The sequence below is a fragment of the Mustela nigripes genome, chromosome 2 (genome assembly GCF_022355385.1).
Source record: "Mustela nigripes isolate SB6536 chromosome 2, MUSNIG.SB6536, whole genome shotgun sequence".
NCBI classification, from domain to species: domain Eukaryota; kingdom Metazoa; phylum Chordata; class Mammalia; order Carnivora; family Mustelidae; genus Mustela; species Mustela nigripes.
The window spans coordinates 16,782,444-16,796,271 of NC_081558.1; the positions used below are offsets into that span (position 1 = coordinate 16,782,444).

The 13,828-nt window shown below is 60.6% G+C and overlaps 2 protein-coding genes across 11 annotated transcripts in view; one reads left to right on the forward strand and one right to left on the reverse strand.

Annotated features, from left to right (window-relative positions):
* MYL3 (myosin light chain 3) overlaps positions 1–9,230 on the reverse strand; it is a 21,628-nt gene extending 12,398 nt beyond the window's left edge. Inside the window, exons 1-2 of one of the 5 annotated variants that reach the window (XM_059389582.1) lie at positions 9,130–9,230; positions 7,726–7,838 (exon numbers count right to left, since the gene is read on the reverse strand). The gene's annotated coding sequence lies outside the window, so the exon portion shown is untranslated. Of the gene's footprint in view, positions 1–6,798; positions 7,253–7,725; positions 7,839–8,769 lie in introns of those variants that run through there. The other 4 variants (XM_059389580.1, XM_059389579.1, XM_059389578.1 and 1 more) reach the window with 4 other exon arrangements.
* PTH1R (parathyroid hormone 1 receptor) overlaps positions 5,826–13,828 on the forward strand; it is a 24,754-nt gene continuing 16,751 nt past the window's right edge. Inside the window, exons 1-3 of one of the 6 annotated variants that reach the window (XM_059389572.1) lie at positions 5,826–5,963; positions 8,157–8,212; positions 10,576–10,698. In XM_059389572.1, coding sequence (XP_059245555.1) covers positions 10,624–10,698 — 75 coding nt within the window. In that variant the 5' untranslated portion in view covers positions 5,826–5,963; positions 8,157–8,212; positions 10,576–10,623. Of the gene's footprint in view, positions 5,964–8,139; positions 8,213–9,357; positions 9,529–9,751; positions 10,699–11,212; positions 11,316–13,828 lie in introns of those variants that run through there. The other 5 variants (XM_059389576.1, XM_059389573.1, XM_059389575.1 and 2 more) reach the window with 5 other exon arrangements.

Below are 13,828 nucleotides of genomic sequence, written 5' to 3' on the forward strand. Positions count from 1 at the left end.
GGGTGTGGAATGCATTAAAAATGGCCCAAGCCCCCAGCCAGGAATAGTCAGGGTCAATTCCACTACCTGCCTGTGTGGATATTTATGTATCTACCCGCCTACCTCGTCTAAAACAGCACACACACACACACACACACACACACACGCATGCTCAAAAATGCCGGAGTCAGGCTAACCTGGTCCTGCTATGTATCTGTGTCTGTCTGGAGATACGCACTGGGGCCTGGACACGCCCCTCACCATCTGGTCTCTTCTCACCAACGCTGGGGCCAACAGGAATCACGGTGATGTGTGTGTACGCGCACACGCACACATGCCCGGCCCGTGGGTGCTTGCACCGAGAGCGACCACAGGCCCATGCCCACACCTTTAAACATAAATCCTCATGCAATATAGACGCCTTTGCACAGATGTTTATACACACGTATGCATGCCTGCGCACACACATCCACACACTTGCACACATGTGCCCTTTGCACGCATAGGTACACACATTCACATGCCTTTGCGTGAATACACACACACCTAGCACATCACAACTCCGAGGTCACTCACTGGTACGGAAAGAGCCCAGGGTGGGAATTAGGAGCCGTGGGAGGGAGTAGAGACCAGAGAAATCAGGGAACCACAGCAGGCCCGCCGGGGGAGGGCCGGGAGCTTACGTGAGTACACATGAGTGTGAGTGTGAATGTATGTGCGCAGGTGTTTGGGACCATTTCCCTGCCTCCTCCCTGGCCCCCTGGAGGGCCATCCTCCCCCCCCCCCCCCCGTTCACAGAGGGAAAATAGAGGCCAGAGCACAGCAGCTGGGCCTGGGGAGGTCAGCATCCCCAGGTTTGGTGCTCGCAAGCCTTAGCATCTGTGTTATTCTTGGCGCACTCCAGCCAGATAAGCACGGGGGTCAGAGCTCGGCTCTCGTGGGAAAGGACTCTCTGGAAGTCTCCCGACCCATTCCTTTCCCAGATCCGGGACCCCAGAGCAGGCAGGGGTGGAGGCAAAGGGAAGAGGGGTGGCTGAGGGACAGGCAAGTCTTCATCAGGGTGGCCTTGAGGGCTGGGGGTGAAGAGGTGGAACACAGCAGAATGGGAGACTCACAGATGCCCCAAAATGCGGAGTGACCCCTCAAACCGGCCCCGAGACGCTCTAGCACAGGGGCCGGAGCACGTGGAGAGGGGCAACGCCAGGCCCCCGGCTCTCTGCAGCGCTGGACTGGAGCCCCTCGGCTGCAGGGAGCCGCCTGAGGTCTCCAAGCCAGTGCTAATGGGGAAGCCACTTTAGAGAGATGGTCGGAACGTTAGAGGACCTCAAAGCATCACCATCGATAGCAGATCATGACGTGCTGGGCCTGGGGTTATCTATCACCCCTCCCATCTCATCACTGACTCCTGGAGCCCCTTCCCCTCCAGAGACCTCGGGGCACCCACTTGCCCAATGGGGTGGGGTCTTGGGTCAGCTTGGAAGGCACGCAGTCCCCCCAGCACAGTCAGAAGGACTTGGGCCTGAGTCTCCTCCATCCCCTGCTCGCACCAACCTTTGCCCCCAGCCCAGGTCTCAGGGCCTTGCAGAAGGCTGGGGTCTGACTGCTGGAGCTTGGAGCTCAGAGCCAGGTCAACAAGGGAACAATCAGGGGAAATTCTGCGGGACACAGGGCCCATCCAAGGCTGCAGAGAAGCAAGGAAGAGCTGGGGGCTTTCTTTAGCCCCAGGAGCCTGGCCTGACAGCAAGCCCCACCCCTGCCTTCGGGAGTTCTGGACCCCTGGCTTGGGGGGCCATAAGCGCAGTCCACCCCATCTGCACACTCCTGCCCTAGCCGAGTCCTCCGGCCCTCTAACAGCTGCAGTAGTCTGGGGTCAGCGACCGCGCGGAGAGAAATCATTGATTGCGGCTGACAAGAGCCCTGGCCACCTCCGGCTCCGAGTGCCTGACCTTGAGGTTCAGAGAAAGGACGTACCATTCTCCCCACCCCCATCACCCCCATGAGGACAGCAGCCACAGGGGCAGCGTGGTTGGCCTGCGCTGGAGGACTAGGGTGCACCTTCCCCACAGCAACCACCCCTCACCCGCTGCCTCCCAGGCTTCAGTCTCCCCTTGGAGATCTGGGCTCCAGTCACCTGCAGCTTGACTCTGGGGCTGGGGTTTGAGCTTTTCATGGACTTCTGAGGCTGCCGAGGAGCCCCAGACACGGAGAGGCGGCCCAAGCCAGTCAGGGGCTACATCCGTACTATGTGACTTTGGGCAGCCCTCCCTGGTCCCAACCAGCTGCCAGGGCCCCTCCAGCTCTGGGAAGGTCTCCGATTTATGCACAGCCACTCTCCTGTCATCTGGAACCTCCTCCAAGGTGGAAACCCACGGGTCCCCAGTTGGGGCCCTTCAGCCTCTTTCATGGCCAACCGGCCCCTAGGTGTTGGGAAAACCTGGGTACGTGGTCTGAATGAGCTTGGTGACCTCTGGCACGCCATTGCCCCTCTCTGGACATCGCTCTCCCACACACAGTTTTATAAACTTCCCCAAGTGCTTCCCGTTTCTGGCCAGTTCAGCCAACGTCCACGGCGCCTCTGGGCCAGGCTCTGTGCCGGGCGCTGGAGAGCTGGACAGACACAGTCCTGGTCCCAGCCCGAGATGTCCCAAGCATCATTGCCAGCTCATTGCTTCACCGGGCTGGTGTCCTCTGCGGCATGGAAGGAAACTGAGGCCCAGAGAGATGGACCAGCCGTCCTCAGATGGCCCAGCCTGACCAAGGACCACCCACGTAGACCATCCCTCTAATCCGCGCAGGGCCCAGCATCACGACCTAGGGGTCCCCGGCCCTAGGTCTCCCCACCATAGCCGCCAGCCAGACCCCAGTGTCTGAGCTTCCCTCTGCTTCTTCCTTCCTGGCCCCCTGTCCCTTCAAACCGCAGGGCCCAGCCGGCCTCTGGAACGCGTGCCCAGGACCTCGGTGATATTTTGAGTTTAAGAAAACTTTGCAGTCGGCAGGAGCTCTTAAAAGTTATAAATAGCAGCAGCGGGGAGCCCATGCTGGGAGAGGCGGAAACACGTGTCAAACACGCCTGGGAGGGGGTATTCCGAGGCACAGACACCCCCCCCCCCAGGGACCCACCAGGCTTCAGGGGATTTTACAACCACGAGAGCGGGAAGTCACACCCCACCCGGAAGGCGTCTGGGAAAGGAGACTCCGTTCTCGCTCCCGGACCAGGGTCCCGAGAGGTCGGTCAGGTTGCCCAGGCGAGCGGGGACGCTGTTGAGAGGCATCTGGGCTGGGAGGGTTTGCTCCTACCCGCCCCTCCCCACCACCAGCTCCCCACTCAGCTGCTCAGCATGGGAACCATAGGGCTCAGGAGAGTTTGGGAGCATGTCCACACCAACCCCAGCCAACATAGGTGGGATGGGGGGGGGGGCTGGTAAGCCTGGAGTGAAGAAGGGACCATTCCAAGGTCATCAGGGAGCTGGGGAGCACTCAGCCCCCCAAGCCATGGTTCTTCCCACTGAGCAAAAGCCACCGCTGCCTCCCTTCCAGATACCTGACACCCCTCTGGTTAAGCAGAGTGGGAAGCCTGAAGATGGCACGTATGCTGGAGAGAACAAGGGACTCCATCCACCGCAGCAAGATGCACATCCACACTCACCCAAGGGCCAGGTGTGGGGTCTCGGGCTTGCCTTGAAGGCCATGGGATTTGAGGAGCTTCCCTCAGAAGCCTGGTGTGATGGGACACAGCCATGAAGCCCCCCTCGATTTTCTCAACTGCTCTGTCGTGTTCACAGGCCACAACCATGACTCCGTCAATGGAGAGGTCAGGAAACTGAGGCACAACTGAGACCATCTCCACCTCACCCCCCTCCCCATCAGGTCTGGGGGCAGCAGCCAGATCTGGCGTCCAGGCGCTCTGAACCTCAGGGAGCCCCGAAGGGTTTATGGGGCTCCCAATGAATGGGCCTGTTGAGCTCAGAGGGGGCCGGGCCCGAGTAAACATGACTGGGTCTGAGCTGCCATTCTCCCCCTGTCTCCTTCCCCAGGACCCAGGACCAAAATACAACTTCCTGTCCCCGGAGCTGAGGGCCAGACTCGCCCCTCAGAGCCCTGGGCTGGGGCTCACTGCAGGAACACAGCCTGGCCCGCGTCGGCAGCTCGCAGGGTCGGGGTCCAGAGAGGACTTCAGGTTTTCAGGGTCACATGTCTGCCTCCAAGCCCCAAGGACCTGGACCCTTGTCGGAGTCCCTGCAAACCTTGAACTGCCCATCTGGTAATGGCAGATCAGGAAACCAAGGCCATGAGCAGGAAGGGGACCCCACAGGTCAGAGCAGAATAGTCCCCAGCCTCCCACTTCCCCCAGCCAGTGAGGGCTCCCAAGGGAGCATGTGGGGGCTCAGAGGAGGGAGAGGCTTCGAGAGTGGAGGATCAGCAAGTAACAAGCTGGAGAGAGAGCAGAGGAGCCCCTTCCCCTTGGGCATTATTGCCCACTGACTTGTCAAGCTGAAATCTAGTCCCCCCACTGGCACTGGTCACAGAATGGCCTATCTGCTCAGGGCCCCCCCTTGGAGTTGCACACATGGGAGCAGCCCAGCATGGGAGGGGGCAGGAACCCCGTAAATGCTTGTTTGTCATAGCCTCACTCCAGGCCCCCACTCCCCTGTACCCCAACCTCCCCAGCCAGCCCAGTCTACTCCCTTAGCCTCATATTCCCCACCTGGAGGCCAGAGATGGACAGGCTCTCTACCTCCCTCTCCAGCCTGGGAATGTACTAGAAAGTACTTTAGAAACTGTAAAGTATGTTCCCCTCCCCAGGAGCCTGGAAGACCTGGGGAAGGGTCGCCCCCAAGGGATGGACGCCCTAGGAACGTGCCCTGGCTGCTGGGGGTTGGTTTGGGGCCCGCCACCTCACGTGCCGGGCACTGGGGGCTCCGACTGGAATGTGCTGAGCGGCAGCTGCCACGTGAATCATTACACCTCATCAGGCTGAGCCTGGGACTTCCAGACCCAAACCGGCTCGGGCTGGGCTCCGGCGGAAGGGCAGCCTCCAGCCAGGGTCTCCAGGTGCTGGGGTGAGGTGCCAGGACCTCGCAGGCCTCTTCCCTCTGTCTGCGTCCTCACTCTTGGTATCTGGACCCAACCCTGGTTCTGTTGCAGCCCATTCCACAGAACCATGGAGGAAGGCAGGTCATCCTGGCCACAGCCCTCTGCCTCCGGGACCTGTAATTGCATATGCGGACCCTGAGCCTGGGTGTGACTGGCTGGCTTCACGCCAAGGGCCCACATTCCAGTGGGCAAGGAGTCAGATACAGAGTGGCCTTGGCGCTGCAGGGTTAGGACAGGGGCTGGCTGGAATGAGTGTCCCCACATGTCCCCGCCCTGGGAACGCTTAGTACCCAGGACTGAGAGGGGAGGCCTTCTCGGGTCTCAGTTTTTCCGCCTATGATCCGGGTATGAGCTACCCTGAGCCTCCATCTGATTTCTTCAGGTGTCCCAAACATGAATGAAATCACTCACAGTAGTTGTGTTATACCTCATGGGGCCTGAAGTTTCTGAGACATGGAAAAGCCAGGAGGGGCAGACAGGACACAGGAAGAGATAAAGGAGAATTAGCTGGAGACAGGCTTGGTGAGGCCAGGAGAGGACCACTGAGGCACACGCCCACTGGATGAGCCAAGCTGGCCTGGGCACCTGTCAAGCACACCCATGGAGGTGGGGGAGGGCCCAGCTCAGGGCACTGAACACTTGGACCTGCCTCTTCTCCCCCACTAGGGGTCTGGGACAAAGTCCTGGGCTGGAGCAGGGCTTGGTAAAAAATAACTAATTATTCTTTTCAACCAAAAGCTCTCACTCAGGCCTTTTCCTGTCCCTAGCAGCAACATCCTTGCTTAGGCCTGAGCCCCAGAAGCTGCTAGAACCATCCATGGCCTCTCCATGGCCAACCTGAGCCTCCTCTGAGTCTCCAGGCCCTGCTTGGAAGACCTTGTGGGCTCTAGGTGAGTGGGGTCCAAGGCAAGCCTGGGATGCGAGGGCAGCCGGGAGGGGCAAGGCAAGGCCATGGTACCCCTGTGTGTGTGTGTGTGTGTGTGTTTACCTGTGTGATGCTGTGGGGCCCACAAGGAATGCCTGCATGGGGATGTCTGTGGTTCTGGCGTTACTGTAGGAGGGAGTCTGTGACAGGAAGCCCACACCTCCAGGTGCCCCCGGAGTGCTCCCTGCCTCCGACAGAGCCTCCCGGCCCCCTGTGCCCCCAGCTTCCCTCCCTTGGCCTTCCTGAGAGGTGAGAAAACCAGGCTTCCTGCTGCAAGGGGAGGGGGCTGCCCGACCAGCTGCTGTGGGAGCCTCCAGTGACTCATCCGGGTGGGGGGTGTTTATGAGCAGCCGAAATGGCTATAAAAGTGGCACCTTGGTTCACTGATGGCCTGGCCATCCCCTCCTCTACCAGCCCCTTGCCTTGAAAAGCTTCCAAAGGGGCCTGGAACCAGAGAGAGGCCTGGGATTAAGGCTTGGTGGAGGCTCAGCCTGGGGTCAGGGTTCAGCCAGGGATTAGAGGTCAGACTGGGATAAAGGCTCCACATGGGTGGGGGGAGCTCAGGATGGGATTAGGATTGAGATGGGGATTCAAGCTGACTTTGGGGCTAAGGTTGGGAGATGAACTCTTGAGGGTTTACAGGCCAGTTTTTCCAGAGAACCCCCAGAACGGGACAAGGGGTTTTCTGAGGGTCTGAAGCCAGGCTGCAGGGCTGAGAGCTGAGCCTCTGTCTTTCCTTTTTGAGTCTGGGGCCCACCCCAGCTCTAGGGTCTGTATAGCTTGGCCAGACCCCTACTCACAGCAGCAGAGTCCAGTTTAGGGCCACTGGGCCAGAGCCCAGATCCTTCTCCAGCTCTGAGCTCCAGGGATCTTGGCTCTTCCTCCTAGGTCCCCATTAGAGATGGGTGTCCCCATAGGGGACTCGCTCCCTCCAATCAGACCTTTTCAAATGTCCCTGAAACTGACCAGAAACTGACCCTTGGGGCCCTGGGGCTTGCCTGACAAAAAGGGCTGGCTGCCTCTGCCAGGCACTGGGGTGCTACCAGTTAATGTGTGACACCCAATCCCCATGGTGGCACTTTAACCAGGGGCCAGGAGGTGCCTTAGGGTATCTGCCTCAGCCAACAGTTCTGGAATATCCAGCAGGGACCTCTGGGGTGAGGCACATGCGTTACAGCTAGAAGAACACCCTTAAAGGCCCCACAGCCCACTGGACCCCTCTCTGCAGCCCTACCCACAACCCCCCGCCCCGGTCCTCCCCACTACAAATACTGTTGGTTTCCCAATCTCAAGCTTTCTGGTATCAGATCTGAGGACTCCCTACATCAGTCCCCAGTTTTACCCCAGTTGCCCCAGTGACTCTGTGAATGTTCTTTTCCTATCACCACAGGGCAGGGGTGATCAGTCATAAAGCCATAAAACAGAGTAGAACGGCTTGGAAACAGAGACATAAAACAGAGACCATCAAAATGTAACACTGAAGAACCACAGATGTTTTCTGCGTACCTGATCCTCTGTCCCTGTTCCCAAGTAATCCACACACCACAGTGGGTAGCCCCCAAATCACAGCCCCCCCAAGTAATGGAAGAGATGGGGTCACACACAAAAAAAGAGGGAGGGATGTTCTTTACACCAGGCAGAGAACCATGATCCCAGCAGAGTAAACTCCAAAGGCAAGGGCAGGGGAGTGAGCATGGGGAGCAGGCCGGGAGTCGAGAGGACAGTACCTGTTGGGGAGCGTCACCTCTGGAGGAAACTGCCTCAGACAGCATCATCCTTAATCAGCTGGGCAAGAAACTTGAAAGTAGTGGGGCCCAGAGGAGGATATGGCCACAGACTCCTAGGGAAGCAGACAACTGTGTATGGGAGATGGGTGGGTTTGGGCCTAGAGGAAGGTAGACTGCCAGAGAAGCTGGCTAGAGCTGGATTCCAGTGGCCTTAGGCCTTAGGCTTGCAGATCCATTCACATGAAGGGTAGGGACCATCCCTGAGATGGGGTGGGGGCTGGTTTGGGGGCTGTGAGGGGCTCAATTTCCACAGGCTGAGTCTGGGGAGCCCACAGAGCTCAGCATGGGTCTGGACACCCACACTCTGCAGCACTAAAACAGTAAAGTTAAAAGCGCCCTTTGAATCAGCTGGTCAAGTCCCCGATTTACAGATGAGGAAACTGAGGCCCAGACAGCAGGAAGTCGTCCTGCCCAGGATACACAACCGGTAAGTGGGTGAGCAGGGACTGCCACTTCGCCCAGATAATATCTCCAAGGGCCCCAAGAGTCACATTAGCTTCCTCCTGACCATCCTTTAAAGCCCTCTGCTCCAGGCATCCCAGGCCTTCCCAGCATCTCAGCTTCTCTGCGTGATCCTGAAAGGTGGCGAACTTGGGGTCTCAGACCCCTTCCTCTAAGCGCTACAGCGTCCCCTCCCGAGCCGGAGCACGTAACCCCGCCCCACCCCGCCCCTGCCCCCAAAGGCTCCTCCCGTTCCTCCTCCAACTTGAGGGTCCCCGGTGGACCGGAGCCCGCCGGGACTGTTTGGGGCTGTGAAGGAGTGGAGAAGGAGGCGGGCCTCGGGAGCGGGGGTACCCGCTGAGCCCCGGGTCTGGCGACTTGGAGCGGCGGACTCCGGGGCGGAGCTGGGGAGACCGGGCAGGCGTCTGGAAGGGTCGAAGACTCTGAGAGACCCGGACCCGGGGGGAGACTCGGGAGGGTGGGAGAGGGACGTGAGCCCTCGCGGGCAGGGGCGGGGGCGGGTCCAGAGCACTGCGGACCTACCCACTCGGGAGTTCCCGAGGCTGGGGGTCCAGGCGAGGGCGGGGCGGGGCAGGAGGGCGGTGGCGGCCGAGCCGGGAGCGGGGCTGGCAGCCCAGCAGCCTCCCCAGGGACCCCGGTCCAGCCCGAGCGGGAGTCGCGCGGGCGCACAGACAGCGCCGCGGCCGGGGGCGCGCGGGGTACCTCCAGTGAAGAGGTCCTGCTTCGCGGCTGAAGGCCCCTGTTCACCCGCCCCGGCAGGCCGATCAGAAAAAATAACGTCTGTGCTTCCCGGAGAAGAGAATGGAGCGGCGGCAGCGTCCCGGGCTCCGTTCCCGGGCCCCGATGTCAGAGCTCCCTTGGCCCCGTCCCCTACACACTCACATCCCGCCGCTGGCGACCCGGGGCGCGGCCTCTAGAGAAACGTCCCGGGGCAGGGGCAGCGGGCTCCGTTCGGCCGCTCCGCACACCCGTGGCGGAGGCGGCGCAGGGGGGGGGGGGGGGGGGGGGGGGGGGGGGGCCCGGGGGGGGGGGGGGGGGGGGAGGGGGCGCCCGGCCGCGGGGGGAGGGGGAGCGGCAGACGCCGAGGCGAGGGACGCGCGCGGCGGGCGGCGGCTCCGAGCGGCGGCCGGGCGGGGGGCGCTGGAGGCCAAGCCGGCCAGAGGGGATCCCGAGAGCCCCATGAAGTGCCCCCGGGGCCGCGGACGGGGCGCTGTCCTGGGGAGGCTGTCGGGGGGTCCCCGACATCCATGGCTAAGCGGGGGCCGCGGCGGCGCGCTCGGAGTAAGTCGGGGTCGGGGGGCCGGCGCCCCGGCGAGGGGTGGCGGCGGCGTTGGGTAGGGGTGACTCCCGGCCTCGCCGGGGCGGGCGGGCTGGTCGGTCTCGGTGTCAGTCGGCGGCGCCTCCTCGGAGCCCGGTGGAGCCGCCAGCCCCGCGCCGCTCGGCTCCGTGGCTTTTTTGGAAACTTGCAAATGTTTTCGTAGAGAGAGAGATTGAGAGAGAAGGGGGAGGGGAGGGAGGGATCGAGGGAGTGACCGAAACGGAGCTCGGGGCTGCTGGAAGAACGGAGGCCAAGGCTGGGGGAGCTGGAGACGGACTGACAGACAGGCCGACAGGCAGAGCGTCCCGGCCGCAGGCGTGCTTCAGCCGCGCGGGCGCAGGCGGGGCTCCGGCCCAGGATGGGGAGAGGATTCGGGAAGCGGCCGCGGGCAGGATGGGTCCGAGGGGGCTGAGGGGCAGAGAGCTGGCGGCCCGAGCACCGAAGGGCTCAGTGTCGTTGCAAAGTTGGGATCGCGTCCCTAAGCTGCACGCCCCGAGCGGCTCAAAACGCGCCCCCCGCCCCGCCCCGCCCCCCCTCCCCTCCTTGAGCTAGCCGCGAAGCTAAAAATAACAGCCCGGTTCGCCCCCCGCAGACCGCGACCCCAACCCCTCCCCCGACCCCTCCCCCACTGGGCGTGGGGCGAAGCCGCAGCTCCCAGTTCCCCAAAAGAAAAAAAGAAAAAGACAGAAAAGGCGGCGCGGTGGGGGGGGCGGGGGGCGGGCCGGGGGCGGGGGGCCCGGCCATATGGATGTGATTTCTCCGCTCCGAGGCAGACGGGCAGCTCCGCAGCGCTCGGCGCCCGCCCGCCGCCCGCCCGGCCCCCGGCTGCCTCCCTTCCTCCCTCCCTCTCTTTCTCCTTTGCGCTCCCTCGCTCGCTAGCCCTTGGCGCATGGGCCCCGCGCCGGGCCCCGGGGCCTCGGGCCGCCTGGCCTCCGGGGTCCCCTAGGCCCGGGCGTGGGCGGGGCAGCCCGGCCTGACGCAGCTCTGTACCCCACCACCACCACCACCAGGGCCGGCGGCGGCGGCTGCCCCGAGGGACGGGGCCCTAGGCGGTGGCGATGGGGGCCGTCCGGATCGCGCCCGGCCTGGCGCTCCTGCTCTGCTGCCCCGTGCTCAGCTCCGCATACGCGCTGGTAAGTCCCTCGCCCGCACTCCAGGACAGGCTGCGGGCTTGCTCTGTGGTCCCTGGGGTGGGTCCAGGGCACAGAGTCTAGGTTCCCTGAGTAATTCGAACTTTGGACGAGCGTCGCCTCCAACAGGAGAGCTTGGGTGCCTGCTGTCTCTGGGGTGTCTGGACTCGGTTCCTGATGCCTATGGTCCTCTTAGCTCTGAAGCCTGGGTTCGGAATCCAGGTCTGGAAATCTGTGGTTGGGGTTCCTCTATCTTCTGCTTCTGTGAGCACCGCTACTCTGGCTGTGTCCTCTTTAGGGATGACAGTGTGATCTAGCAGTAGCCTGGGCTTTGGCCCTGATGTAGGGTCCCACAGACTTTGTTCCTGGGCTTGTGTCTTCTGCAAGTTTTGTTTGCCACCCAGGACACAGGGCTGTGGGTCTGAGCTCAGAATCACCCAGGCAGGGGATAGGATTTAGGGGTCCCCTCCAGCTCTCACCATCACATGCGTGCAAACATGTGGACGCCCTTGCCCAGGGAGGCGGCTGTGGTGTGGCATGGAAGAAGGATGGAGGTCTCCTGAAGGGAACTGACCTCACAGAACACTCCTCCAGGAGAAACATGCTGGAGGGGGAGTCTGGTGAGTGAGGGACCCCCATGTATACCCTCCTGAGAGCAGAGCCAAGAGGGGAAACCAGAGGGAGAAGAAGAGGCAGATCGGGAGATAAGGCAAGAGAGAGAAAAGAGACAAAGGCGGGTGGAGATGAGAGCTTCTCAGAGCAGGAGTAGACAGACCGAGAATTGCAGAGAAAAGTAGGCACTGGCAGAGGCCAAGAGCTGGAGGTACGGAGGACAGCATCCTTCTCCTCCTGGACCAGAAACTGGGGGCCAGGACCTGGGGAGTCAATCAGACCGCAGAGCAGCCCCGTCCCAGGGGACTAGCCCGTGGCTGAGGAGGCTGTCTGCCTGTGTGTCCGACCTCAAGGCCCCTGCTTCCTCCCCAGGAGCTCCCAGGTGGGGGCTTCTGCCTTCTAGAGAAACAAGCAGGCAGCCAGGCAGCCCCCTTCTCCTGATCAACTCCACCCCCTCCACCCCAGGCAGAACCTGAGGGGGGAAGGCAGGAGTTCTGGGATTCCTCCAGCTCTAAGGCCCATAGGACCGGGGGCTATCCTCTGCACCTTGGTTTCCCTATCTGTAAAAAACAGCAAGAACTTTTGCCTAAGAATCCCCTGAGTGAGGCTCTCTTCTCCTCCGGAACCTCAGCATGCCCCATTCCCTGGTGCCCGTGCCCTCGCGACCCTGGCTCCCTGAAGCCAGAGACCTCACCCCCTACGAGGACTTGTAGATGGGGAAACTGAGGCTCAGAGACTCATGCACATGTACATGCAAGGACCTGGCTCATGCAATGAGCCATTTCCCCACCCGCCCCTTGGGCCAGGCTGGGAGAGACAGGAAGGACAATGGGCATGAGTGTGCTGAGAGCTGTCTGTGTGTCAGAGCGGGGCTCATGGGGACTCTGCGTAGGTCCGTGTAAGCGTGTGTCCCCTGTGGACACACGTATCCCAAGCATTGGGTCTTCACGTGACTTGCAGGAGCATAGTCGTGCGTACGTGTGTGTGTGCGCACGTGCACGCGTGCATTTGTGAACACATGTGCCCCCAGGTCTGTTGTTTATTTTTATTTAATAAATGCTTTTTTAGTGCTTTCTACTTGCCAGACACTGTCCCAAGCACTTTACAGTATTAGTTTCATCTTCCCCACAACCCTCTAAAAAAGGCTTTGCTACTGTTCCCATTTTTAAAGTAATCTGGAGCACACAATCCCTATGGTCATTTTGTACTGCATGCCGGTCTAGTGCTAAGCTCTGTGTCTCCATGAGGAGGGGATCATGGACCCCCCCCCCCCCCCCACCAGGGCCCCGCACTGACTTCTGGGGAAGCTGAGGCACGTGCAAAGAATTTGCCTCCCTTAGCCATGGTTCAGGTATGAAGGCCGGGCTGGAGGAGGGATACCACGGCGGGGTCTGCCCTGAGACCTTGCTGGGGTGTCAGTGTCTAGATTTTCAGGCCATGTGTACACTGGACCTTCCCTGGGTTTACAGCTAGAGGATGTGGCCTGAGGATCACCCCATACCCTGTGGGCTCCCCGGGCTCAAGAGAAACCAGCGGGAGACTGACGGCCTCCAGTTTCTGCTTTTGAACCCAGGGGCTGCCGTTCACACCCAGATCTGTGCTGATGCCCACCGACCCCACCAAACTCAGCCAATAGCCCCTGTCACCAGACCTGTGTGCTGCCTGCCCAGCAGCCCCAGGAGCAGGCTCACATCTCCTGAGATCTCAGGGTTCGGGACCAAAGAGCGTCCCGCTGGGAGGACCCCGGCTGTGGCCACACTCAGCTAGCCAGTCCATCTTGTGTTACGGGGAATAGTAGCTGTGGGCTGGGGGTCAGGAGGAGTAAATTTTGAAGGAGGGGATGGATGCACAGATTATGAGTAGGGGGCGAATGGGTGATCTTATCCTTGGAGGTGCCTCATCCTAAGGACGCCCCCAGCGCACGTACATGTAAAGGAGAAACTGCAGTGGGAGAAGAAGCAGGTCTGCATGGGGGGTGGGCCTTGAGCGTAGAGATGTGACCTCGGGTCCCACTCAGAAAGGGCTGCGGTGGCTAAGAGTATAGGGGGCCCCTCCCCTGCTCCGGGGCCAGTATGGCCACCGGCCCTCTTTTAAAGGCCAGAAAGAACCACCACGTATTGAACAATGACTGTCCTCCGATTCTGAGCTAGAAACCGTCATAAATGTTTTCTCAATACATCTTTTCACCCACCCGTTTTATGGGAAAAGGCCCTGAGGTTCCTGTGGCAGAGGTGGGACTTGAACCCGGGTCTTCTCACTCTCACACTGAGTTTCTTCCTCCAAACCGAGGCGAGGAATCGTGCTGACAGGAGAGCTCCATGTCCCACTGTGGGGTTTTCAAAATTTTGCTTCCTTTTCTTTTTTTTTCTTCCTTTGTTTCTTTGTTTCTTCCTTCCTTTGTTTCTTTGTTTCTTTCTTTCATAAAATCCTTCTGTTGTTTTACTTTAATTTTCTTGTGTTTAATTGAACTAATACTTGAATATGTTCTTTCTCATAAAAGAGTCATATAATACAGATTAAA